Genomic DNA, 25843 nt, shown 5'->3' with positions numbered 1-25843 from the left:
AAATAAAGCTAAATGCATTTATGAATAAATTTGAAAGATTAAATAACCCTGCATTTTTGTTTTTATTCAGTCCACTGCAAAACATGAGACAGAATGCAAAACATGAGACAAAATGCCCCTGGACACACACCTGCAAAAGGCCCTCTAGCCCTGCTGCATAGGAGCAAGACCCAAAGACTGAAAGAGACACAAAACAAGTTCAAACAATGCAGTTTACCTCTCTTTTGTGCTTCTTTGTTGATGCTTGAGTTGTCTGGCATCTTTTGTGGTTGTTTTGTTGCTCTTTGTTGTTATTGGGAGTAGAATGTTGTTGTTTTGCATTTGTTTTTAATTTGTATAGTATCTTCGTGGTACCTCTGTAGTCCTGTGGCCCCCGAACCCCTCAGGCCCCAGGACCTGTGCCTGGTAACCCCTGTAATCCCACCGCGGTCCCCTGTCTCTGCCCGGTGCAGGTGGTGGGCCACGGCGCTAGAGGGCGCAGTGGGTTGTCATTGCCCGATTATTGTTGTGAGAGGAAGAAGTAGAAGGCGCCTCGTAACTGCGCATGCCCTCCACATTTTTCTCGCTGCTGGTTTTTCCACTGGCAACGTTTTCTTCTGCTGAGTGGGTTTAATTTTATGGCCAGATACATGAGGCCTCCAAACACGTCTTTGTTTGTCAGAAACATCGCCGATGAGTCCAGGTGAGTCCGCGTCCAGACGCGGTTAGAGCCACAGTCCATGCACTAACTAAAGCTAACTAACTCCTGTTAACGGCGGCTAGCTGAGTTAGCCTAGCAGCTGCTGTTAGCGTTAAGTTAAACCGCCGTGCAAAATATTTATCTCACATTTCTTTCATGTCCATTGAAACTAAAACAATAATAGTAAACATAACATCTAGTTGTTAGGACTAAATTTCTCTTAGCAATCTTTCTTTGTTTGCGTTGAGACTCTGTTGCACGTATTCACGGCTACAAATGAGCTAACATCGCGAGCGGAGACGAAATTTCAGTGAATATTTAAACGATTTCCTGGTAAAACACGTGTAAAACGGGGAAAAGCTGGTTTTGTTCCATGGGATTTGATTTTAAGCTAACCCAGCCAACGTTAGGTTACATACGGTTATTTCGGTTTACCGCTGCTAATGTTAATTTTATAAGACTTGTTTTTATTCAGTTGGTTAACTGTTACAAACGTGTACCGCAGTTAACTAGTGTGGAATTTACACCTAGCGCTAGTTAACAGGAGAGAAAACGTTAAATGTTCATGTGAGATTGGCAGTGGTGGAATTATTTCGATATTTGACTTAAGTAAAAGTACTGTGGGAGTACCACAGTGTAGAAATACGCTGTGGTACTCCCTTTTTTATTTGGTTTTCCTCATTCATAGTGTGGTACACACTGTTTTAACCCTGAATTTGACCAGTTACTTTTTCTTAATCTAAATTCACGTTAACAACAATTCCTTTAAAATAATTAACACAGAGTAATATGACTGCTCATAAGAAATCATATTAGTGCTCATCTTAATCTGTAAGTTTTCTTCTCATCATGGTAACACACTGACCTGTGTGTTTCAGACCTAATTAGTTTTTATTTGCTGGAAGGTTGTACTTTTACATTTGATATTAATGTAACCTGATTGTACATTTAATTGCATGTTAAGAAAAAGTGTGCATTTCTTAAAGGGACAGTTCACCAAAAGCACAGTAGAAGTGTTGCGGAACGACGCTGCTTCTGAGGTTATCTGTGCCGGGTTAGCAGTACGGCTGGAAATCAGCTCTGATCTCTGAGTTTGATTTGATTTTACAAAATCCAGATTCTCAATTCTTGATAATTCAGCTGCATTAGATAATTACCAATGATGCGTAAAGAGCTTCTCAGGTTTTGTTCTTGGAATTAAAATTTCATCATCATTATACATATTTTAAAAAAAAAACAAATACCACACAGCTCCATGTTTTTGATTTCCAAAAGATTGATCTTGGGATTTTGAGAAGTGAAACTAGATCTTTCAAATAAAAAATTCTATTCTCTGGAAAATCAATTTTATATTTTAGCTGGCAACAGTTAATAGCTCTAAACTGTACCAAATAACACAGAAACTATGTGGACAGGTGGATCGCTCTTCAGGTAAGACATAAAAGAAAAAAATATATTGTGTTTTTGGGTGAACTGTCCCTTTAGCTCACTCATCAGCTGCTCTCTCAGCTGTTGTTACTGCTTGATGATGTAGTTAGAGATGCCCGTGATGATCAGTTGAGTCATACTTGTATTTACGGTGTTCAGGCCTGAGGATTTGCGGCGTGAGTTTGGCCGCTATGGGCCGATAGTAGATGTCTACATCCCACTTGACTTCTATACACGTCAGCCAAGAGGATTTGCATACATTCAATATCCTTTCCCAATGAGTTTGAACTGTGTTTTGTGCTCTTGCTAACAAATAATGCAAGTTTTTTTTTTTCCAGCGGAGAAAATATGCTTTTGTGATGTGTTTTTATTGCACATAATTTGATTGAATATCTAACACACATATTTCTCTGTTATTGCTTCAGAAAATGTAAAAGCATCCAGTTGTGGAACCGGCCACAAAGAGTAACAAAGACCTGTATAGAGTAGCTGTAAAGACAAGTCACACAGAGACCTTCAGGATCAGAGGGAGGGAAAAGGTTGAAAAGAGAAAGTAAAGCATGAAGAGGAAAAGGGAACGGAGACAAAGCTTGGATATGGCAGCAAAGAATGGGGAAAAGAAAAGAGGTTTAAAAGGCAAGCAGGAAACCCGAGTCTCTCTGGGAGTCGATTAAAGAGTGTAAAGATCAAGATGAAGTTCAAAGTCAAGCATGGGCAAAGGTAACAAGTCTGAATTATTTTGTATCCTCCCAAGACAAATCCAAGAATTTGACATGACACCAAAATCAGCTGTCCCTGTGATATCGATGACTTTTTAATTTTGATCAAAACCATTCAAGCAACTATTAATGTGTTTGATTTGTTTATATATCTATTGTATGATCCCTCAGACGGTGATTTGATGTGTTTTGAAAAGCTTGCTTCATCTTTTATCTCTACAAAAATCAACTGTGTATTTGTATGTTGTTGTTATTGTCTCACTCATCTTGCAGTGTGAAGTAATATATATAATTCCCCATCATTTTAAAGTGTTTTTCCTTTTAAGTCAGGCCACACAAATGGGGAAAAAAAATGTTTAATGAATTCCCTCTATTCCTCTTACCATGAATGTAAAATACACAGTGCTAATTAAGAGGCTATGAACTAGATATGAATTAGGTGTTAGATGCTTTCATGATGTGAGTGATGTAAAGGGTGAAATTCATGAAAATGCAGTGGAATTTCTAAATCTTTTTCTTTGAGGGGAAATTGCTTTTCCTTTGCTCGCTGCACTTGTATGAGAGGAAAACATTTGTGTGGCCTTATCAACAATCAGAGCAAATAAAACCCTTAACCACTCAGCATATTTGAGGACGTGCGTGATGCAGAAGATGCCCTTCACAGCCTGGACAGGAAGTGGGTTTGTGGCCGGCAGATTGAAATCCAGTTTGCCCAGGGTGACAGAAAGAGTGAGTGACTGACTTTTATTTATTTATTATTTATCACCCTGTTTGGCTTTTACTTGTGGGAATGTTTTGTGGTTTCAGTTTTCAAGTCTGGGCTTGGCTAAAGCTTTTCTCATCACTGTTTCTTTGCAACAGCACCAAATCAGATGAAATCGAAGGAAAGACGTTCTCCAGGCAGATCCTCTCGATACGACGACTACGATCGAGACGGCAGGCGCAGACGTTCGCGCAGCCGAAGCTACGACAGATACAGATCGCGCAGCCCTTCTTACGATCGACGTCGCAGACGGTCTGAGAGTCCTCGAGAGTGAGTTTTCATCTCAGCAACAGAAACGCGCTCGTCACTGTCGTCATCTTAGATTCGTCTTTGAAAGGGAAAATTAAATTACCCTTTTAATTTCTTTCCTCAGCTCTCGTGGGCGGATGTATGGAAGAGGAAGGAGCAGGAGCCGTGAGGATGACAGGTACAACTTTAGATATGCAGTCAGTGGCCACTTTATTAGGTACACCCGTACAAACTAATGCAATCCAGACTCAATCCCGGGCTGAATACTAGAAACTCAAACAACTCCTACAACACCACCAGTAACTATGACCTCAGTGCAAAAAAATTTTTAATTAAAAATGAATAACAAAAACAAAATCTGATGACAATATTTAGTCAGTCAGCGTCGTGCAGCGTGATCCTCTGCTGGTTTTCTCCTTCACAACCCTTTGTCTGTGTGTGTGTGTGTCCTCAGATACAGGCAGAGGCCTCGCAGAGAGTCCAGAGGCAGATCTCGATCGCACTCCAGATCTGCGTCTCCACGAGAAAACGTCAATCCAGCTTCGACTTCTCATTACACCGAGGAAGAAGTGCGACGGACACACTCACCATCCCACTCCAGATCCCGGTCTGTATCAAGATCACGCTCTCCTTCACGTTCTCGGTCCCGATCCTGGGCTGGACGCAAGTCTGGCGGACGCTAGAGAGTATCAGCTGCTTCTCTAACCCTAATTCAGTCAAATCGACCAGAGTTGGTCATTTGTCAATAAAAGATTTGTTTGTTTTGACATGAATGTATCGTCCACCGAACCATTTGTAGAAAGCTTGTTTTTGCGGCTCCATTTTAAGAATGATGCCGGTCCTTTGCTTGTTTTTATAAAGTTGTTTTGGTAATATTTCCTGATAGGAACATGACATAGTTGGCGGTTTCTATGTTCAGTGGTAGTCGACCAGGTGTAATCTGTTGTCTTTTTTATATACGATTACTGACAGTTTTGTTTTCTAAACCCTATGCACCCATTTTTCAACATTCAGTATTTTAAAAGAAATCCAGTCTGTTGACGAGTCAGACCAGCATTTCTGTGTTTTATCGCGTTATTTAAAAAAAAGACATGCTTTTTACGTCACTGCCGAGAATTTTCCCCAACAGAAGTATAGAATTTTCATGTTTTTCAACTCTTTCACAGCAGCCACAGGCGTCCATTTACTTCTCAGTAAGAATCACCTTAAAACTTGCTAGAAAAAGAGATCATGTTGAACATTCTTGAGATAATCATCAACTTTTACAGTCAGTTACAGGATCTCTGCTCGGTAATTCAGCTGTAAGTGCAGACTGAAATACAAAGCATGCTGGGTTATCCTGCAGCAGTAACGGGACTGACGTGACATAACGTTCTCTGTGGTGAATTAAGCTTCATGACACTTCAAGTTGATGGTTTTTATATTATAAAATGAAAACCCCCGGCTGCCTGGAAGGAAGAAAACATTTAAAAAAAGTAAAGTCGTAATATCGTGTGTTGGCAGTTAAGTAAATGAGTATAGAGGCTTAAATACACAGAAATGCTGCTGTGGTCCTTTTAAAAGTGTTAAAAGTTTGTCGACCAGTAACTTTAACCACAGGCTGTCTGAAATGTGCATTCGTTTGTTTTAATTTTGTGGTGTTTTCTTTTAGAGCAGACCTTTTTTCAAAAGGTATTTCGTATTTGAACATTTCTCCAAAACTAGGTTCTGAACAGAGGAACAAGTTTCTTGTGGGTGTTTACACGACTGTGTTGATAGTTTTTCTGAATGAATCTTGTCACTGCATGTTTTATCCTCCTAATCTTCTATTATTAGTAGGAAGAAACTGTTATTTTGAGTAATAAATGGATAACGTTCAGTATAAGGACACAGTGTGTGGCTTCAGTTTGTAAACTTTGCTTGTTGATACTGTACAACTTGGTCAGCTCGGGTTTGTGGAGCCCAGTATCGAACACAGGGGCTCGAAGGTATTTACAAACCAAGATAAGCTCAATATGAAGACGAGGAAAAACGCTTAACTCAGCGAAGAAAATTAAGGAGACAAAATGGAGGAAACATCGTCCAGATGTCCAATAGTTTCTTCAGTATTGTGAGTGGAAAACAGACCAGCGCCGTCTGTCAGTCCAGCCCTGTCCATTGATTTCCTTTTAATGGAACAGTAGCTGGGAGGAATAACTGAAATTAGATTCACGGCGAAGATGCAACCATGTATGAAATCGGACATGCCCCATTGATCAGTGTATTGAACATTGATCAAACAAGTACAATGGTAGCATAGATGTGAGTGTCACTTTATCAAAAACAGCAGGTTTGAGTCAAATGACAGTTTGTTACAAATACACGTGTTTCAGATAGTTTTATCGGCACCACTTTATTTTACATGTCCAGTAATTCCATAGGTCATGAACGTTTCCTGGACAGAAACATGAAGTTTGGTTCTAATTACAGGAAAAGTGGAGACGAAGTTCTGAGATTGTTCATTTATCTGGTTCAGTGTTCAGTTTACGTTTGACTTCCAGATGAATTTCCATGAAAGAAGTTGCTCAATCTAACTGATTAGTCTTACTAAGTACTTTCTCAAGCAAAATTTCCCAATATTTGATGGAGCCAACTTCTCAAATAGGAGAATGTGCTGCTTTTCTGTGTCTAACGTTATAAAAACAGAATATATTTGCACTGTTTCTCAGACAGGACAGGTCATTTGATGACGTCTCCTTGCACCAGTTGTGTCCTGTGTCAGTTCAAAGGATCAAACAAGTTCAGGGTCCTTTGGGTTCAACCAGAAATAGGCGACAAACAATTGAATATTTCGTAACCCATTTCATCCCTAATGACTCGCAAGACCTGGCAGTCACTCTGTTCATACTGCTGCAAGGTAAATGGCAACAGAGCATCGCAACAGTATCGATCGCTTTTGTTTTTCACAGGCTATAAGTTGTGAATGACTAGAGCTGGTCCAGGTTATTTGTTTTTGTCCAGTTTCACTGGCGGTGGAGACTGAAATCTCTCCCAGTGTGAAAAAAAAAATTTTTTTTACAAGAGGATAAAGAAGATAAAAGATGTTCTAGTAGGACTGAATTCAGGAGCATCAGCAGCAGCATTCCTGCAAAAAGGCCTTTACTGTTACATTTCATATCTAAGATGAAAGGTAAGTTCAATCATTTTAAAATTAATATTTTTTTTGGGGGGGAGGGAATCAGAATTTTTTTAAAGTACACTACAGTGAGACGCACATCAGCTCTCCACTGTTTAGTGTCATGTTTTTCCTCATTCGATGCAGGAAAACTCAACTTTCTTGTAAAAAGCATCACAGATTTCAATTATTGATTTATAATGGACAGTTTGATGTGGTGGCTGAAATAGCTGATTCAACAGTGGGATACAGTCAGATTAGTACTTCAGCATTGTAATAGGTTTCTGATCGGGGTTCAGTTGTAACTGTTTAAACTGGCTGTATAATGGAAAACGTTGTTAATTATACCTTATGTACTAATGCGTAATGAGTGTTTATAGTATTAGTGGTCAGGGCAGAGCTAATTTCTACTTGTTTTACTAATTTATCATTTTCAAAACTAGTGGTAAAACTTGTGTAAATCTGAAAAGTAGCTGGTAGCTGCAACTAAAGCAGTAAAGAAGTAAAACTAACAATCAGACCTTGTTCTTTGCTCATTACAGCACCACTTATATAAAAAATGGGAGACTGGAACTTCCTTGGAGGGATCTTGGAGGAGGTGCATATCCACTCCACCATGGTCGGCAAGATCTGGCTGACCATCCTCTTCATATTCCGGATGTTGGTGCTGGGTGTCGCTGCAGAGGACGTGTGGAACGACGAGCAGTCAGACTTCATCTGCAACACCGAGCAGCCCGGCTGCCGAAACGTCTGCTACGACCAGGCCTTCCCCATCTCCCTCATCAGGTACTGGGTGCTGCAGGTGATATTTGTGTCCTCGCCCTCCCTGGTGTACATGGGTCACGCCATCTACCAGCTGCGAGCCCTGGAGAAGGAGCGCCACTGCAAGAAGGTGGCTCTCCGTCGGGAGCTGGAGGCGGTGGACGTGGAGCTGGCGGAGGTGAGGAGGAGGATTGAGAAGGAGATGAGGCAGCTGGAGCAGGGGAAGCTCAATAAGGCACCACTGAGAGGTTCTCTGTTGTGTACTTATGTGGCCCACATTGTTACTCGCTCAGTGGTGGAGGTCAGCTTCATGATGGGCCAGTACATCCTCTACGGACACCACCTGAGTCCTCTTTACAAGTGTGAAAGGGAGCCGTGCCCTAATGTGGTGGACTGCTTCGTCTCCAGGCCCACAGAGAAAACAGTTTTCATGATGTTCATGCAAGCGATTGCCTCCATCTCCCTCTTTCTCAGCCTTCTTGAGATCATGCACCTGGGCTACAAGAAGGTTAAGAAGGGCATCCTGGACTACTACCCACATCTGAAGGACGACCTTGATGATTATTACGCCAACAAGTCAAAAAAGAACTCAGTTGTGCATCAGGTTTGCACTGGCACCTCTGTGGGACGCAAGACCACCATCCCCACAGCACCAAGTGGTTACACATTACTGCTGGAGAAGCAGGGCAACGGACCAAACTACCCTATCCTCAATGCCTCCTCCGCCTTCATGCCAATCCAAGGGGATCCTGGGGCAAAACCAGACAGCCGCAAGGACGGCAAGGAGGGAGTGCCGAGCCCCACAGAGCAAAACAGCAACTCCAACAACACAAGCAGTGAGACCCGTTCACCTCCTGCAGACAAACAGGATGAACCAGAGATGCAGTCTTCACCCCATCACGAGGACCTGGAACGTGCGAGCTCTGAGTATCCCACCCTCCCTGTAGCAGACACCTCCTCCTGCACTGCCCTGTCAGGGATCGCCAGGAAGTCACGGAGGGTCAGCCCGCCGTGGAACTGCTCCACAGTGGTGGAGGGGAACGGCTCAGACAGTGGAGACTCCTACCACGGGAACAACAGCAGCATGAAGATACGCAGCAGCTGCGTCGGCCCCAGAACGAGGGTGCTGTCTAAATCAGACATTAAGAGACCAAGCAGATCCCAGAGCCCAGACTCTGCAGGGGAGCTGAGTTCTGTATCTCGACACAGCCGTGAGAGTAACAGCCCCACCGCCTCCTCCCCAAACCGCAGAGTGTCAGCGGCGAGCAGTGCCAGCAGCAGACGAGCTCCGACTGATCTGCAGATATAAACAACAGACTGTGCACCTTTCTACGTGGCAACAGAAACTCCCGATGCTTGAGCAGTTTGGGTGCAAACTACAAGAACACTACATTACTGCAGCCCTTTAAAAGACATCAAAACAAGCACAAAAAGCCTTGGTTACCAGTTGCTGTGGAGATTATGCTCTTGAAACCAAATCATATTTTAAAAGAACTTTTGCGCACAAAGACAATCTGTAATCTAACATCTGTTCTTACTTTTAAAAGGTGGTCAGACCACAACGCTCTGTTTAGTTTTGTTTTTCCCATTTCCAGGTTGGTTACAGGCACTCAGATGGACTTTTTAATGATTCGGCTGTATGGAACAGCTCTGTGTGAATGATTAGAGGGGAATGGAAAACTGAACCACAAATCTATAATGTAGTTTAAGGCTGCAACATGCTGTTATGCAACCAGATACTTTTAAACCAGTAACACTGAATAAATCCAGCTCCTGTTTCAACATGTTTGTCAGTACTTCAGCAAAAACATTAGACCTAAACATACCCAGTTCCAGAGCTGTCACAGTAGAGAATATCTTTGCAGTGATTTTATAACATGAATAAAGTTAGCATCTTTAATGTGTTGTCATCTATCAGACCATAAATTCCCATCAGGCAAGTGAGCAACGGCCTCTCAATTATTGCTTTTGTATGAAATTATTTTTTTACTTGAAATTCAGTCATGCTGTTGATATCAATTGTCTGAAGATATTGATGTCCAGTGTATACTTTTTTTTTAGTGTACGTATTTCAGATGAGTGGCTGAGAATGAAAGCAAAATCTTGTGTTTTCTTTCGGAAACAGGACACCTGGAGAACGACTGATAACAAATGCTGAAAAAACATTTTTATTTTGAGAAAGCTGCTTCTTGTTGTGTAACAAAATTTAACAGTGATTTTGCTTTCACTGTACATCCATTACTATGTAATAAACATTTACATACTCTACAAAAATGCTATTGTTTAACATTTTTCTTTATTTTTGTGACAAAACTCCTCCTCTCTACTGTGCTGCTCCTTCCTCAGGCGACGGTTCATACTGCATCAGCTGCAAAAACAACAGCAAGACAAACACACTCAAACACAGCCACCACTGCTCATCTGTAAATCCACATAGACATTTTTCCTGTATCTCACCCTGTTTCTCAGCTCTTTGTTCTCCTCCATGAGCAGGTTGCACTTCTGCTGAAGATCAGCCAGCTCCATGCGAAGAGCCTCAGCATCTGCTGGCTCTGGACCAGCTGCACCGAGGTGAAGCTTTATGAAACTGTGCAGGCGGTTAAGGTCAACGTGTGCTCTCAATTTCTCTCGATTTCAACAACAGCAGATGAGTCAAGGTTGGTGAACAGCAATGACTTGATTCCTTCAGGAGCCATTCGTGTGAAAATGATGAAACTGTACTGTGCCCAGTTCTTAAGTGCTGTCATAGTAGGATGTCAAAAGGTTTGAATGTTTCCACAACACAGTCACAATAGATAAGGACTTACATGGGCTTATTAAATGACACTAAAAATATTTTGCACCCAAAAGGCCTGAGGCTGAACTGCTGACATTTCAGACATGCCAGAAATATTTTCAAAAAGGACATACTGTGTTTTATATCCACTGGCAGATATCCCCTCTCGTGATTCTCAGCCACACAGTGAGTGTAACACCAGAGAGGGCTGTCTTACGGTTATGGGGGGGGGGGGGGGGTCTCAGATCACCAGCACCAGTTTCTTTGCCACTAAAAGTTTCATAAAGCTGCAAATACAAGAAAAGGATACTCCAACGCATTGTTAGGTTTGTCAGTCTCCTCGTAAAGTGCCACTAAAACTGCAAAAAAAAAAAGAAACGAAACGGCGAAAAACAAGTGATCAGGCGGTGTTAACGCCAAGCTTTGGATGTAAATTTACATGCTAAATAATGTCTTTGAACTGCTTGTACACCTACCGCTCGTTAAAGTGTCCAGGACCCCAGATTTTTCCAGATATCTTCTAAATTGTTCTCGCTTCGATTCGGAGGCCTGAAACAATGAGAAATTAGCGCCGCACGTTGAGTGGGTTTTGTCTGCGGGCAAAATATTTATGTAGAAGATGAATTCCAGGGGTTTTATAATGTACAAAACAACCTGACAGCGAACGAAATACAGACCAATTAAGCGATGGTGCGTTCACGGTCTAGCTTCACGTTGCTACGAGGCTACCCAGTTAGCACAAGCTTCGTTGGACCAACTATATTTTACCTTATAAATAAATAAATAATAAACAGCTACAGAGTGTATGATACTTACTCTGTAATGGGCCATGAATGCAACGATGGCTGTATGATGTTCGGTTCAGTGAAAAATCGAGACAGGTTAATCAGTTTCAACCACCGGCAGCTGTCTGTTGTTTGCTTCAACACACCGGAGGCAGATTCGTTGCCATAACAACACGTGTCAAAAAAACGCGTTTACGTCCGACTTCCTTTAACCTGTTAGATGTACAGTTTGGAGAGGAAGGAGCCAGCGAAAGGCACAGAAAAGCTTTAGCTTTTTTAATTATCTTAATTTTTCACCTGTAGGTGCTGTTATGTTTACAATCTAACTGCAGGAACTCACAGCAACCGGCGAGCTCGTACAGCTGTTGCCAGGTTTGACGGAAAAAAGTATATTCATAATGTACATAAAGACAGTTTTCTCTGAAGTAACAAGGCATCCACTATCCTCTGTTCCATATCTAATAAAACAGGTACGTTGCTTTTCTTTTTTGACGTATTATTTTAAATATGCAACAAATTTTTTATTTTTATTTTTTTTAGCACACCTTTCTCAGGCAATCGCTGTAATTAAGTGCTGTCCTTAGCTCTGAATTAGACTTAGGTTCTTCTCAGCAGGTGGTTTATCACACTTTTCAAAGAAGCAGCGGAAATGTTCCCGATCTGGCAACACAGCTCACAGCCAGCCAATGAGGGAGGACGTGCCAGCAGTTGGTCATGTGCTGGACCGTCACATCTCCAGTGCAGATTTATATAACATGCGCGCTGGCGTCAGTGGACGGTCTGACACCAGGCGTAGCCGCTCCAGTGTGCTTAAGATCAGGTGGCTGTACAACGCAGCACTCATATGACTGTTTTTCTCTTATACCGAAAAACAGAAACACAGCCAGCTTGTTGTTTCGCCGGCCGTGTGATGACAGTTTAACCAGTTTTATGCTACATGTTGTTTTACATTCAGACCAAACTGTCTTCACCAAGTGTCCCTGGTGTAAAATCCTCGATAAGGTAAGCTGTACTTAACGAAATGTACACACGGTTTGTCGTTAAACAGTGATACATTAGTTGTGACTATCTAACTGCCTAGTGAATCGTATAGACGTTAACTAGTTCTGATGATTGGTCTTGTTAACATACACTCAGTGATGGAGGACGTATTTAGATCATTTGCTGAAGTATAAGTACTAATACCACACTATAAAATGATATTCTATATACTGTATCATTAGATTATTATTACTCAAGTATTGTATGCTTGAGCAGAATTTTACTCCTGGATGCGTGAAAGGCTGCTGCTTTAGAGGAAGTCAAGCGACAGCCAAGGAGAAATACAGTATGTTGCAAAAGACCATTCACAGTTCACACCTGTGTGCTGAAACGCTACACAAATGATCATGAAACTCGGTTTTTGTTGCAGACGTTGCAGAATAAGAATATCTCATTTCGGATCTATGTCAATTTTGCATTATTTGAACCATTATATGTTCCCTTAAGAGAAGCAAATTGGGATCAAACACCAGCACAAACTATATAATACACATGCAGCAACTACAGTTATTAGACCTGATTAAAGTTTTTTACCATGATGTACTGCATGTGTCATGTACAGTTTTTCGAGTCCAGATCTGTTCCTTTTTTTCAATCATTTTCTTTATGGATTAATCTGCTGTTTATTTTCTCGATAAATCCGAGTGAGTTTTGTTTGTAAAAGGTTAGGAAGTAGTGACTAGTGCCCATCACAATTACCCAGAGCTCAAACTATCGCCTCAGCATTTCAAACCTCGAAATGACTCAGGTTACTAGTTCCTAGTTTGAAAAAACTAGGAAGCAAAAATGGAGAATTTAATACTACATAATGCATTAATTGTTCCGAAAACAATTGGACTGTTTCTCTGAGGATCTCATGATAGTCTCACTCATACGTAGTTGCACAGATACTCATGGCAGACAGGGTCACATGGTAATGTTAAATACTATATGTTTTGTCATGGTGTGCCAGGTAAACAAGTGGTTGAATGCCCACATAGCCTTATATACCCATTATATACCTGGGATGCACAATGTGTGGGTCATGTTAGTGATGCAGAATTACACGATAAGTCACACCGATGCTTTGACAGAGTTACACGCTTTACAGGGAAGCTTTCAATGATCGAACTGTGTAAAAGGAATTGGAAAACATAGTTGAGCTGCATCAATTAAATCGATTAGCTGACCACAAGAAAAATAATCTGCAGCTGTTTTGATAAACAATTAATCTTGGGTCATGTTTTTCAAAAAAAATATTTGTGAATTTCAATACCTTCATTTTTTGTTTATCAGACATAGCAAGATCTGAAGACGTCACCTTGAACTCTCTTTATTGACCAAACCACTGATTGATTAATCCAGAAGGAGATAAATTATCGTCTCTGGGACAGTCAGGAATTCACTTGCTCTTGGAAGGTGGGTGGAGGTGCTTTGAACATGGTGGTGGAGTAAAATCTCAAAATCTGTAAAAGTGATTCTTGAAAACACTTGACACTTGAAAACACGATTAGATTGAGCAGACAGATGAACACATGAATGCTTTAACCATATCTGTCAGACTGCAGTGATCATTTAAGGATCGTTCACTGACACAGACACAGTTTATTGCTGTGATAACCTCAGATCAGTGGCTGCAGATAATATTTGTACCGTTCGTGTGTTGTTATTTATGTATTATGATAACACTGTCTATCACATGAGAAACTTCCCAGTCCAAACCCCCTAAAATTTACTGGCAAGCTAAAAACAGGTATTGTCAGTTCCTGAATCACAATTTCTGGATTTTTTTTTTCTTGCTAGCATCATCAGAAGTTGTCTTTTTTCTGTTCATCAGTGTTAAACAGCAGCAAGTGTGAGTAGGGAAACAATGACTCAGAGTTTAAATCCTGGACCAAATAAACTCTTACTTTTACAGACAAATCCACTGGATGTCATTCATTACTCCCAACGTTGCCTTCAGTTGTTTTACGCTAATGTTTGGCCACGTGAAACCTTTTCAAAGCCACTTTGGTAAGCTCGAAAAGAGATGTGTGGAAAGATAAGGACACTGGTGGTTTTCTTAGTTCCTGAAAAGTTTACGTTTTGAGGAGGTTTTCCCAAACAACAATAACTCTGTGACTCTGATGGCAGGTTCCAGTTTCTGGCTCTGCGGCGTCGCCTTCCTCAATTCTGAGCATATAACACTTTAGTAAGTGCTGGTTTGGTGAAAGTTTTTCAACAACTCATGAAATGTGGAAGTGTCACTGTATGTGTGTGTTTATCAGTGTTATTTTCGTGAAAACCTGCTGGCTGTCAGGGTTTTAATGATTATCCATATCTGCTGATGTGTTGTGTCACTTGACTTGTGGCCTTATATTTATTCTGTCATGTGTTTGTCTCATATCCACTTCGTGTGTGTCAGTGACTTCCGATTTCTGCCTTTGTCTGTCCAGCAGATTTCCTGGACGCCATGGCTCACTGACATCATTTCACAGACTTGATATTACTGGATCAGCCAACTGCCATGCCACGACCAAAGGGCTACTCCATCAATTCATCCCCTCCGGACGATGGCGAGGACAGTGAATCCCTCATCCAGAGCGATGCAGGTGTGTTTGTGTTTGTTGTAGGGCATTTTTTTTTCAGTGAAAACTTTGGATTTGCTCCGTGCCAAAACTTTAATTACTGACTGAAATGACTGAAAGTCCATCTGCATGTAAATATCAGCAGTTCCTTCTCTGTGCTGCTCGAGTCGCCTCAGCCTCGCCTTCCTCATGTTCCTCGGGTTCTCCGTGGTCTACGGTCTCCGTGTCAACCTCAGTGTCGCCATGGTGGCCATGGTGAACACCACTGACCCCAGGCCAGCCCAAAACAGCTCCAATGTCCACGCATGTCCACTGTCGCCAGGGACGGAAAACACCAGTGACACTTTTCTACAACCTGAGGGGGTAACGTTTTTCTGTTTGTTTTTGTAAATTTTGTAAATATTCTAGGGAAGGTCCAGGTCTCGAAAAGTCTTAAAAAGCCTTATTAGAAAGTCTTAAATCTCATTTACAAAGGTCTTAAATATTTTTCTTGCCTTCAGTAGTCAGTGTCTCTTTTCTGCCACATTAATTAGTTAATTATTGTTATATTCAGCTGGGAAGTACTTACAAAAACGCGAAGAACAAACAATCAGTAACTTGTAGTAAATTACCCTGAAAATCATCCGTGTATTTTCAACAGATAAAAATGTAGGTGACCTGTTCACCTTGTCTTCCTGTTTCATGACTGACTGTAACTATAAATCTCTCTCTCCATCTTATCGCAGATCCCTCAGTACCCGTGGGACTCGGAGACCCAGGGCTGGCTGCTGGGGGCCTTCTTCTTTGGCTACCTCTTAACACAGATCCCAGGAGGTTACCTGGCTGGTCACTACGGGGGGAGTATCTTCCTGGGTTTGGGTGTGCTGGGCACAGCTGTCCTCACCCTCCTCACCCCTCTGGCTGCTCAGCAGGGGTCGTACTGGCTGTTTGCACTACGAGCGCTGGAGGGCTTCGGGGAGGTAAGAGGATGCTGGGAAATGCAATGTGCAATATTGTTTTTACATTTAGTTTTTTGTCTTTGTGCTGCTAGTTAACAGAGTTCATTTGACAGCAGCAAAAGATCAGTACATCACTTACCTGTCTGTCTCACTCTGCCTCCATGTTTCGACAGGGTGTCACGTTCCCGGCCATGATGGCGATGTGGGCTCGGTGGGCTCCTCCCCTGGAGCGCTCTCGCCTGATGACCCTGTCGGGATCCGGGGCCAGCTTTGGAGCCTTTGTGGCTCTGCCGCTCACGGGCTTCATCTGCCAAACACTGGGCTGGCCCGCTGTGTTCTACCTGTGCGGTGAGGGAGGGAACTGAGCACAAGCCCGAACCCGAATATTTGTTTGCTGTATCTGACAAATAGAAATCGGTTTACAGTAATTTGCAGAATATTAAAGCTGTACTGAAATTTTACCACAGCATTAAGCTATTTACTTACTGTGTTTATTATATTGATCTGACTTTGCTGACTTTTATAGCGCTTCATTTTACATGATACACTTGGAGCAGTTTGATTATGTCATGACATTTTGCCTGGACATTTGCGCAGTTCCTTTAATTATTCACCACATTGTTCAGTTAAAGTTTGACCCACTCTCTCGCTCTCTCTCTCTCTGTCTGTCTTTCAGGGGGTGCTGGTTGCCTCTGGTCCATCTTTTGGTTTATTTTTGTGTCAGATGACCCTCGCACCCATCGTCGAATCAGCAAAGAGGAGAGAGATTACATCATAAACTCTATTGGACCTCAGGTGCACATGAAACATTAACAGGCGTTTTATTTTCTGCTTGCATCTCACATTTCTCAATCTTCCCTGCATGTTCTGGATGGAAAGTAAGTTGCAGTGATTAGAAATGAAAACCTGAGGAATATAACATCGTCACAGCTGTCTTCTTTATTTGTGTGAATGAGACGCTGAGATAAGATTGTTGATGAGACATAAAACTCAGGCTTCATACAGCTTTAAGTCTTGGATATGGATACATGAAACAAGAAATTATTACTACAGCTCCACTCTGTTCTTCTGTTGTTGCTCTTTAATACCAACCTGTTCCTCACCTTTTTGAGAGTCCTTTTTTTTTCTGCTTGCATTGTGTTATTCTTCAGTCCCATGTCACACTTCCTGCTTCCATTTCCCTTTCTGGTATCTATTTTTCTTACTTTCTCTTCCCCTCCTCTGTCCTTTTTTTTTTGCTGCACTTAAAATGAAAGCTTTCTTGTCTACGAATGTGTGTATTAGGTGACCTTACATTCTCCCTTTCCCTTACAACTGAAGATTTCGTGATCTAATCTAAACTGTAACGACAGGGTACAGGTCATGGTTGGTCCGTGCCGCTGCTGCCCATGGTGCTCTCTGTCCCTCTGTGGGCCATCATCATCACCCAGATGTGTTCAAACTGGTCCTACTACACCCTGCTCACCTCTCTGCCCACCTACATGGACAACATCCTGCACTTTGACCTCAAATCGGTGAGGTTTTGATTTATTTGTTCCCCTGTTTTGTTTTGGAAAACAGATTTCTTAGTCATAATAGGGTTAGGGTTTTAGAGACGAGAACAGAGACACCAGAGTCATTCCTGTGTCCCCAGAGGATTATTTGATCCAATACTACACTTTACCTTTCATCGTGTGAATATAATAACATTATTAATAACAACAGCCTCACATTTTCCTGATGTCAGTGTCCGAGCTGCTAAATTAGAACAAAATGATACTATAATATACCTACTTACCAATCTCTTAAAACTGGACAAGGACAAGCAACCTTTGTTCATCAAATTCCAACAAATCTTAGGAGGGAATCAGTTTTGTCTCTCCCTCCTCAGAATGGTTTCCTGTCCGCTCTGCCGTACTTTGGCAGCTTGTTGTTGTCCACGGGGTCGGGTGTCGTAGCAGACAGCCTCATCGAGAGGAGGGTGTTCAGCATCACCACCGTGCGCAAGCTCTTTACACTCACAGGCAAGTAAACTAAGTCCTGTCACATCCTCTTTGTGTGGTTATTTCTGTGCCGGGCTGACAGGTTTTGAGAAAGTTAAGGTGATTCAGAGAAATTATTTATGTTGGACAGTTTTCTACTTTTGACCATTGTTTTTGGTGCACCTGATGGGCCTTGTAGTAACATTCCCACAATATAAAGGATCAGGATTCCTACACTTATCACACACATTCTTCACATTAAGTATTTTTACTTTTGATACTTAAATGCATTTTATTTGGGGACCTTTAAATCTACTCTCTGTTTTCTGTGGAAATATTTTCCTTTGTTTTAATGCAACATTTACAGTAAGTAAATGATACTAGCAAATTTTCCAACCCTAATTAATCCCAAGTAATGTGACACTTTATTGCATTGACCAAGGAGATTATGTTTCTGCTTGTCCTCCATTAAGAGGTCAGAGTATGACGCCCACTATTTGAGCTGACAGGGACCCAGTGTGTCCACCAGGCCCAGCAGTATCAAAATAATTAAAAATAACTTTTTGATAAACAAACATGGTACAGACCTAAACATAAACAGCAGTTAGGTACAATATTCAAGGACGTAAATAAGTGGCTCAGTGCTTTGAATGGAGTGATGCTGCCCCCATGTGGTTTAGATTCAGTCTGTTGAATTGAAATGATGACAGTCACAATCCACAGTCACAATACACTCAGTGTCGTGTCAGTGTGAGTGTTTTAGGTTTTACTCTGTGTTAGGGCTAAATATCAGAAAATGCAAAATGAACCAATAAAACATTGGATGTTTTCTGAAAGTGTGCTGTTGTATTTGCCTCTGTGTTCTGCAGGCCTGTTGCTTCCTGCTGCTTTCTTTGTGGCTGTGGGTTACTCCGGCTGCAGCCACATCCTCAGCGTCACCTTCCTCACGCTCTCCACAACCACAGGAGGGACCAGCTCCTCCGGAGTCTTCATCAACCAGATCGACATCGCTCCTCGGTGGGTGTTACCAACCTTGCCTGCTTAGAAAGTTCGTCATTTATTTGAAAATGCTGAAGACCTTGTTTTGTCTCTTCTGCAGGTACGCAGGATTTCTTCTGGGAATCACCAACACATTCGGGACCATTCCTGGTGTTGTGGCACCGATAGCGACAGGATACTTTACTAAAGATGTAAGTCCCTGAAAATGAAGTGATCCGTTTGCTGATAGGATGTCCCTAAAACTCATCCTGAATCCCACACTGAGAAAAATGTTTACCGTATATACAGTGATTCCAGTAACACACCTTTGATGGCTCTTCTTCTCTGGTTGTCAGCACACCCTGGCGGGCTGGAGGACAGTGTTCTGGGTCGCAGCTGGGATCAACGTCGGCGGCGCTCTCTTCTTCACAATATTTGGCAGTGGGAAGATTCAACCGTGGGCCATCACAGAGGAGGAGAGGGCAGAGACAGAGACAAAGAGGAGCAGGTTCATCTCAACATAAACACAAATACATCCAACATCACCAGTGCGCAGAAATAAACAGGTGCAGCTTTAAAAGACAGGCAGTCACAGGATGTTTAAACCCAGTATACTGAATACAGAGGAAGAGACTTAGAGCACTATCTGTTTGTTTTCTGACATTAAAGGAACGTATGCAATATTCACACTTGACAAAATAAAGAGTGTGAGAGGTTTAAAAAAAACAAAAACATGTAGCCTGAGAACAATATTATAAGCTAAACATAGCAAAACATTCATATTATCAAACATAAGATATCATGGTCAAGTAGTATTGGTCTCTACAGTGTGTGCAGAATTGTTATCTATAATATGTAGCTTTGATTCTGGTCTTTGACAGTTGGTGAGCTTTTAAACTAATTTGTACAGTAGTTTGAGTAAAGAGATCAAAGTTATAGAGATGTTTTATACATTAAAATCACATTTTAGCCACATTTTAAGGGTCACAGACAAGTGGACAGATGTACACTGCTATGATTCAACACCTGCTGGACATTCACTGCCATTACCAGTGGAGACATCCTTTTTTATTTTACTTCTTTCCTGTTTACAATTGTTGAAAAGTTTTAAGGTACCACTCTTTGCCTTACACCAGTTTTTACGTTTTAACCACTGAATAATTCTTGGACTACACAGCACCTCAGGTGAGAACAAATCAAATGGTTTTCATATATTTTCAAGCTTTTCTTGGACAGTGAATCAAATGGGATCAAATGTTTTATGATCAAACCACATGTCATTAACTGCTTTGTTTACAGTTGTGTCTGTTTTCTGACCACTTCAAGACTGTGCAGTAGGACCAAAAGAAGCACTTTATGCATATGAAAAGACACCAAAAGCCTTATTTTTGATAAAAGTGCCAATATTTTGCTAAATTAATATTATAGTAGAAGGTTTTATCCAATCTTTAGAAAGCTACGGTGCTTTAGTCTCATTCAGAAGACCAAAGCACATATTCATTTCTTCAACTACAGTACTACAATAATTCTATTTTTTATCCAACATAGGACGTTTTAAAAAGCTCACCATTTTTGTAAATTCTTGCAGAATATGAAAATGCACTGTGATTTTAAAGGTGTTAAGTCTGTAACAGATGCAATAATTTATGTACTTCCTCTGTGATTTGAAAATATGGGATGTTATACACATATGTTAATGTTTTAGTTCATTTTATTGTGAAAAGAATCAAATTTGTTTAAGGAAAAAAAAAAATGAGCAAAAGGCAAAAGCCTCCATTAAAATGTTTCCAGGATACGAGATGTTCCTCTGTTACTGAATGAAAAATTGCTGCCTGATTGCAAACGATTCCTCCCTACATCCACTAGGTGGCGCAAGAAAATAAATGTTAGCAGTGGAATGAAATGGAAAGAGCGACGCAACCAACTGGCTATGATCATATGAGTTAATATTCCATATATTTTTATGTATATGTACTTAGGTCATAACCAGTTTTCAGAGCTTGTCTTATGTGTAGTGTATACATGTGAAGCCTTCAACATTTGTTTTTCTTTTTTTATAGCTTTATTTTTATTTCATTACTTTTTCTTCCATGTGATTTTCGTCATTTACAAGCAGACATTTTTTCTCTTTGTTTAATCTTTGTCATGATGTATTTTCACGGAGTAGCAGGTCTGATAAAAGGCCTGACAGTTCACTCAGAGGGTCGGACTCCTGTTACCCGGACGCTGCCGGAGTTTGCATCAGCTGTTTTCGATGAATGAACCGGATGTTGTCAGAGTGAAGCCCGGTGGTGCAGGAGGATTTGTCGCCCTCGTGTCAACTGCACGTTCCCTCCCCCGGTTTATTTACACACTCTGGTTATTATCACCTCTTCACTGGCAGTTTAATCCGAATGATTACATTTTATTAGCAAAAGAAAGGATCGACATCACCTTACTGCACGGAAAGCTGCTCTGTAATTTACTGTTTCAGGAGGTTATGATGTGAATATTTCACGACAATTGAAAAAAAAAAAAAGCTTAAGTTTAGTTTTCATGTCGTTTAAACTTCTACCAAACCGTATTTAATTTTAAAGAATTTTTGAAGAGGTAGTAGAAATACTCAGATCTTTGACTTCAGTAAGAAGTAGACTGGCCCACTTTAGAATTAAACAGACTATATTATTGATTTATGATTATTGATGCATTAATGGAAGTTATTGATGATTTAGGGTCCTGTGAGACTATTTATTATGTGCTTTCAAGAATATCTTTAATTTTCTCTGGTATTGTAACTGTTTCTTCAACTCTTTCATTGCTTCTCTCTCAGATAAATTTTATTGCATTATTTTGTCCTTTACATTTTCTCTTGTATTTTCCTTGACCACATTCCTGCACCTGTCAGTGAAAAAGAACTCAAACAAAACCATTTTTAAGCTTTTTTTTAAATGATAATTGACCTTGTAAAATATATATAGATGTAAATTTTTCTTCAGCAAGAAAACACTTCACTCACTGACAAAAGAAAAGTTTATTTGTATAGTCCAATATAACATTCAGTATTTCAAGAGATTTTACAGATCCAGCCCAAGCACATGGTAAAGAAACCTTCAAAGACACAATCCAAAGAGAGATTTCCACCTCCAGGCTGACCTGAGGGTGGAATCAGAGCCAGAGGTGAGCAAATTAAATTTCCTGCTGCCCCCAAAGCAGAAGCCAAAGGCTTAATCAAGGAGCTACACACCCTGGAGGCTGTGATATGCATCTCCTTCTTGACATTCAGAGTGTGAAACAAATGCAGACGATAGCCTGGACACCAAAAGGGAATACTTTGTTTGCAAGTGTGAACCGGCTTGTTTGCAAGTGTGGAACAGCAGGGAGGTGTAGAGGAGTGGGGGTGTGTAGCAGAGGCAGACAGGAGATGTGGAGCTAGCTGTGTGTTGCAAATGTGCTTCATTTGCATTAACTGTTCCCCCCTGGCTCGGATTGTATTTGCATACAGTTGTGCTGACATTGCAATTTAGATTGAGTGACCCTGCACTGCCTGTATGCACATGAATGCCAGAGAGCCGTGGGATTTTGGGAACGCTGGCACTGATTAGAGTCAGCCAAGAGCCTTTTTTCTCTGCACCCACACAGACACCACGTCGTGTTTCTTAAAACTGGCAAAGACGACTGAAGCTGGACCAGTTAATTCTGCTGCCCACCACAAACCACTACAACACAAGGTTTTAAACTGGAATCCATAATGTGTTTAGATAAATATGTGGATAGTATACGTGTGTCTATTTTCTGTATGAGACGTCTAATTTTGATCTATCTCCACAACATTATATTGCCAAAAGTATGCGGATGTGTGTGCTTCTGGTCTCGGGCCTTAGTTGTATTTATATACTTTACAGCAGTAGTTCCCTTTATTTTTGGTTTATAACACCCTAAAACAAAGTGATGTGTATATGCAACCACTGAAACCAGTTGCATGTGCTTGTGTTTGCCAGTAAGTGTTTTTGGGTACACTTTAGTGTTAAAATTATCAAGTATTTCATAAGAAAATATTAGTGCAGAGGCAGGAAATGTTCATTACTTTGTGTTGCTGACATACGTTTGTATCTTTTCCCATCCTGCTGATCATTTTTTGACCTCTCAGGTCAGCGGTGACCAACCTCACAAGTTCATTGTTTTTAGGATGATGCTGACAAATCATTACATTTTACCAGCCAGTGGATTGTTTACATACAAAAAACACATGACAAACAGTAAAGAGAAACACAATAAAACGTCATTGTCATGGTGTAAATTCATAGTTAAAAATGCGAACCTTACAAGCAGGAACAACCTAATGTAAAATTTAAAAAAAGGGTTTGAAAAAGAATATGTGTTACTGTAAATTCTTACACTCAAAGGGGACCTTAAGACACAATGTTTTTGGACATATTTTTATAAATACATTAAGGTATATGGTTGTAAAAAGTCCTTCTGCCCATCTATCTACCTCCCAAGAAAATTTTAGTGATAATAATACTGTTTCTGAGAGAAAAACTAGTCTCCTAAAAGCTGGAGGCTGTACAGGAGACTGATGTGCTGTATCTGTCTGTCTGTACTAACAAACTCAGTACCTAAACGTTCAGATCTCTCTTGTTGCTATAACCACCACTCCTACCCAATGACTCATCTCTGACGTGCTGCCAGGGACTGGCTGCCAGTCTGCCTGTTGAATCACGGTCTCCCTTTCACACACTGACACACACACACACTGAAACACACACTCATACTTCCCCCCTCTCTCCTGCCCTGTTCTAGTTAGTGCCTGAAATAAGAGCACAGCTGTTGCACTTCGCTCTGTTCAGTCATCAGATCAGAGGCTGTGTCTTCGTGAGCTGAGTTGTAGCTGATACACGATTACCGGTCCAAGTTTTCACTGATCCTGTAAAATATCTTGATGTGTGCTTAAGGTATTGACACGACACAACATTGCCCCATATGATGAAGCCCAGACTTTGGTGACCCCCTGACCTTTCCTCTAGAGCCACAATCATAGGGTTAGCCCTAACCCTAACCCATCAATCAGTGCTTCAGTGACTTTGTGTTGTTAAAAGCTCTACATCATCCAGTAGAAGATGTCAACATGTTGGGTTAAGTGGTGGCCATGAACGTATACACCGGAGCCTGGCGTTTGGCAGCTGAAGACAGAGCTTGAGCCTCTTTTCTTTACCCACTGGTAAAACAGGGCAAGTATTTCTGTGCCTTTGTGTCACGCTGAAGACTGAGTCCACCTCTGGGTCTCTGCCAAGTTTCTCTGCTCCAACTTTTAGAGAGCTGGAAAACTTCTCACTTCACTTCTTCTCTGTCACTCGTCCCAGTCTCTTCACCTCCTTTTGTGTCACTTTACAGCTTCATCTCTGTCAGCCTAAACAACCTTTTCATGTCAAAAAGCAATCACAGAGGTCAAATAGTCCGTATTTACCTACCCTACAGGTACGTTTTGGTAACAGTTATTTTCTCTAAACAGTTTTTTTCCCCAACCATTTCAGTCTGTGTCCAGGCTTGTCCACATCTTTAAAATAATATAGACGATCTAAATAAAATGTTTTATTTTACTATACACACAATTAGTCCCCTCCTATGAATGCCACAACAGGCAGTGGGATACATTAATGGCTTACAATACAAAGTGAGGTAGGCTGCATTTTGGGTTTCTGTGTGTGTGTGTGTGTGTGTGTGTGTGTGTGTGTTGCTTTGAACTCAAACCTGAAAACGTCACATTCGTAAGTATATATTTGAGTGATAGTGTTGCTTTGGTAACATTTAGTCATTTTGATTCCATTTTATTTCTTTGCACACCTGTATACAAACAGGGGCTCACAGTTCAGCCTGTTTCGGTGCAGTGATCTTCCACAGATATGTACTGTATAAAAAAACCTGTGTTGTCTATTGATTTTTTAATTGTACATTTTATATTTCTTCAGAATGTAATTCACGCCTTAAAGGTTTAATGATGGTTAAAATTTCTGTTCTCTACATCAGAAAAAGTTTTTTTCAGATGTAAATGAAAAACAGTACGCTGAATAAATAGTCTCTCTGGTGCTGCTGTGCACCTACCGTGTCACCTTCAGGCTGATTTGAACTGGCTCAGACCACATTTTTAGGTCTTTAGTTGTGAATGGCCTGTGGTGTTAGAGAAGACTTAAAATTACATTCTTCTTTACGATGTAGATAAATCACAGGTGTGGTTCTTCATATAGTCCTTGCTTTGTCAGACAGGTTTTAGTGTAATGTAATGAATTAAAACAGCAGAACCTGTTTGTGATCCAACAGGAACTTAGTTTGTGAGTTTTTAGCTAGTTGCCACAGTCTGCTCTTATCTTTTGCCTCCACCTCCACCATATCTCCCTCAGCCTGCCACTCATCCTCCCTCCCTCCCCACCTCTCAGGCCCTTTGCTGTGCCCGCCACCCCCTCCGCCGTCGCTCTGAGCTCTGCTGAGTGAAAGCAGCAGCTGCCAAGTCGAAGCGGCTGTTACCTGAACTGGAGGAAAATCCGAGCGAGTGGTTAGTGTGTGTGTATCAAGGGATGACATCTGCCTCTACACTGTGTGCACAATTATTAGGCAAGTTGTATTTTTGAGGATTCATTTTATTATTGAACAACTACAGTGCATAGAATAATAAACAACTCAAAATTTACAAATACATTTATGTATTTGTAAATCTACAAAAAAACATACATTATATTTATACATTACATACACCAATATAGCCGCCCTTCTTTTCAATAAGAGTCTTAAGCCTTCCATTCATGGAGTCTATCAGTTTCTTGATCTGTTGACGATCAACTTTTTTTGCAGCAGCAACCACAGCCTCCCAGACTCTGTTCAGAGAGCTGTACTGTTTTCCTTCACTGTAAATCTCCCGTTTAAGAAGGACCCACAAGTCCTCAATAGGGTTTAGGTCAGGTGAGGAAGGGGGCCATGTCATTATTCTTTCATCTTTAAGGCCTTTACTGGCTAGCCACGCAGTGGAGTACTGCGATGCATGCGATGGAGCATTGTCCTGAATAAAAATCATGGTCTTCTTGAAATATGCAGACTTTTTCCTGTACTGCTGCTTG

General features: G+C 41.1%; 4 protein-coding genes across 9 annotated transcripts; 3 read left to right on the top strand and 1 right to left on the bottom strand.

Moving 5' to 3' along the window:
• Positions 1-544: 544 nt before the first annotated feature.
• LOC121192197 (serine/arginine-rich splicing factor 10-like) lies at positions 545-5705 on the top strand. Of its 2 annotated transcripts, none has more exons than XM_041053776.1 (6): positions 545-682; positions 2533-2827; positions 3449-3555; positions 3688-3859; positions 3963-4016; positions 4293-5705. In XM_041053776.1, exons 2-6 carry the CDS (start codon positions 2799-2801, stop codon positions 4519-4521), a joined length of 591 nt encoding a protein of 196 aa, XP_040909710.1. In that variant the 5' UTR covers positions 545-682; positions 2533-2798; the 3' UTR covers positions 4522-5705. The 2 variants fall into 2 exon arrangements, with proteins under 2 accessions (XP_040909710.1, XP_040909709.1); XM_041053775.1 differs by lacking the exon at positions 2533-2827 and adding an exon at positions 2267-2371 and having other exon boundaries at positions 548-682; positions 3452-3555.
• Positions 5706-7530: 1825 nt separating this feature from the next.
• On the top strand, positions 7531-9042 carry LOC121191788 (gap junction alpha-9 protein-like). Its single transcript, XM_041053204.1, has one exon. It carries the CDS (start codon positions 7531-7533, stop codon positions 9040-9042), a length of 1512 nt encoding a protein of 503 aa, XP_040909138.1.
• Positions 9043-9892: 850 nt separating this feature from the next.
• Positions 9893-11651, bottom strand: LOC121192088 (MYC binding protein). Its single transcript, XM_041053638.1, has 5 exons — positions 11326-11651; positions 10986-11058; positions 10820-10868; positions 10191-10320; positions 9893-10101 (listed from the first exon to the last, which is right to left on the bottom strand). The coding sequence occupies exons 1-5, from the start codon at positions 11338-11340 to the stop codon at positions 10057-10059; spliced, it is 312 nt and encodes a 103-aa protein (XP_040909572.1). The 5' UTR covers positions 11341-11651; the 3' UTR covers positions 9893-10056.
• Positions 11652-12145: 494 nt separating this feature from the next.
• Positions 12146-21328, top strand: si:ch1073-513e17.1 (sialin). Of its 5 annotated transcripts, none has more exons than XM_041053583.1 (13): positions 12146-12296; positions 13611-13733; positions 14448-14505; positions 14753-14905; positions 15024-15244; positions 15607-15840; positions 15993-16167; positions 16496-16614; positions 17172-17333; positions 17690-17822; positions 18650-18797; positions 18880-18970; positions 19115-21328. In XM_041053583.1, exons 4-13 carry the CDS (start codon positions 14821-14823, stop codon positions 19280-19282), a joined length of 1536 nt encoding a protein of 511 aa, XP_040909517.1. In that variant the 5' UTR covers positions 12146-12296; positions 13611-13733; positions 14448-14505; positions 14753-14820; the 3' UTR covers positions 19283-21328. The 5 variants fall into 5 exon arrangements, with proteins under 5 accessions (XP_040909517.1, XP_040909521.1, XP_040909516.1 ...); XM_041053587.1 differs by having other exon boundaries at positions 14750-14905; positions 15027-15244; XM_041053582.1 differs by having other exon boundaries at positions 14750-14905.
• Positions 21329-25843: the final 4515 nt, after the last annotated feature.

The sequence above is a fragment of the Toxotes jaculatrix genome, chromosome 13 (assembly GCF_017976425.1).
Source record: "Toxotes jaculatrix isolate fToxJac2 chromosome 13, fToxJac2.pri, whole genome shotgun sequence".
NCBI lineage: Eukaryota > Metazoa > Chordata > Actinopteri > Toxotidae > Toxotes > Toxotes jaculatrix.
Note: the sequence above shows the minus strand (reverse complement) of the source record. Positions and strands in the feature narration are given on the sequence as shown.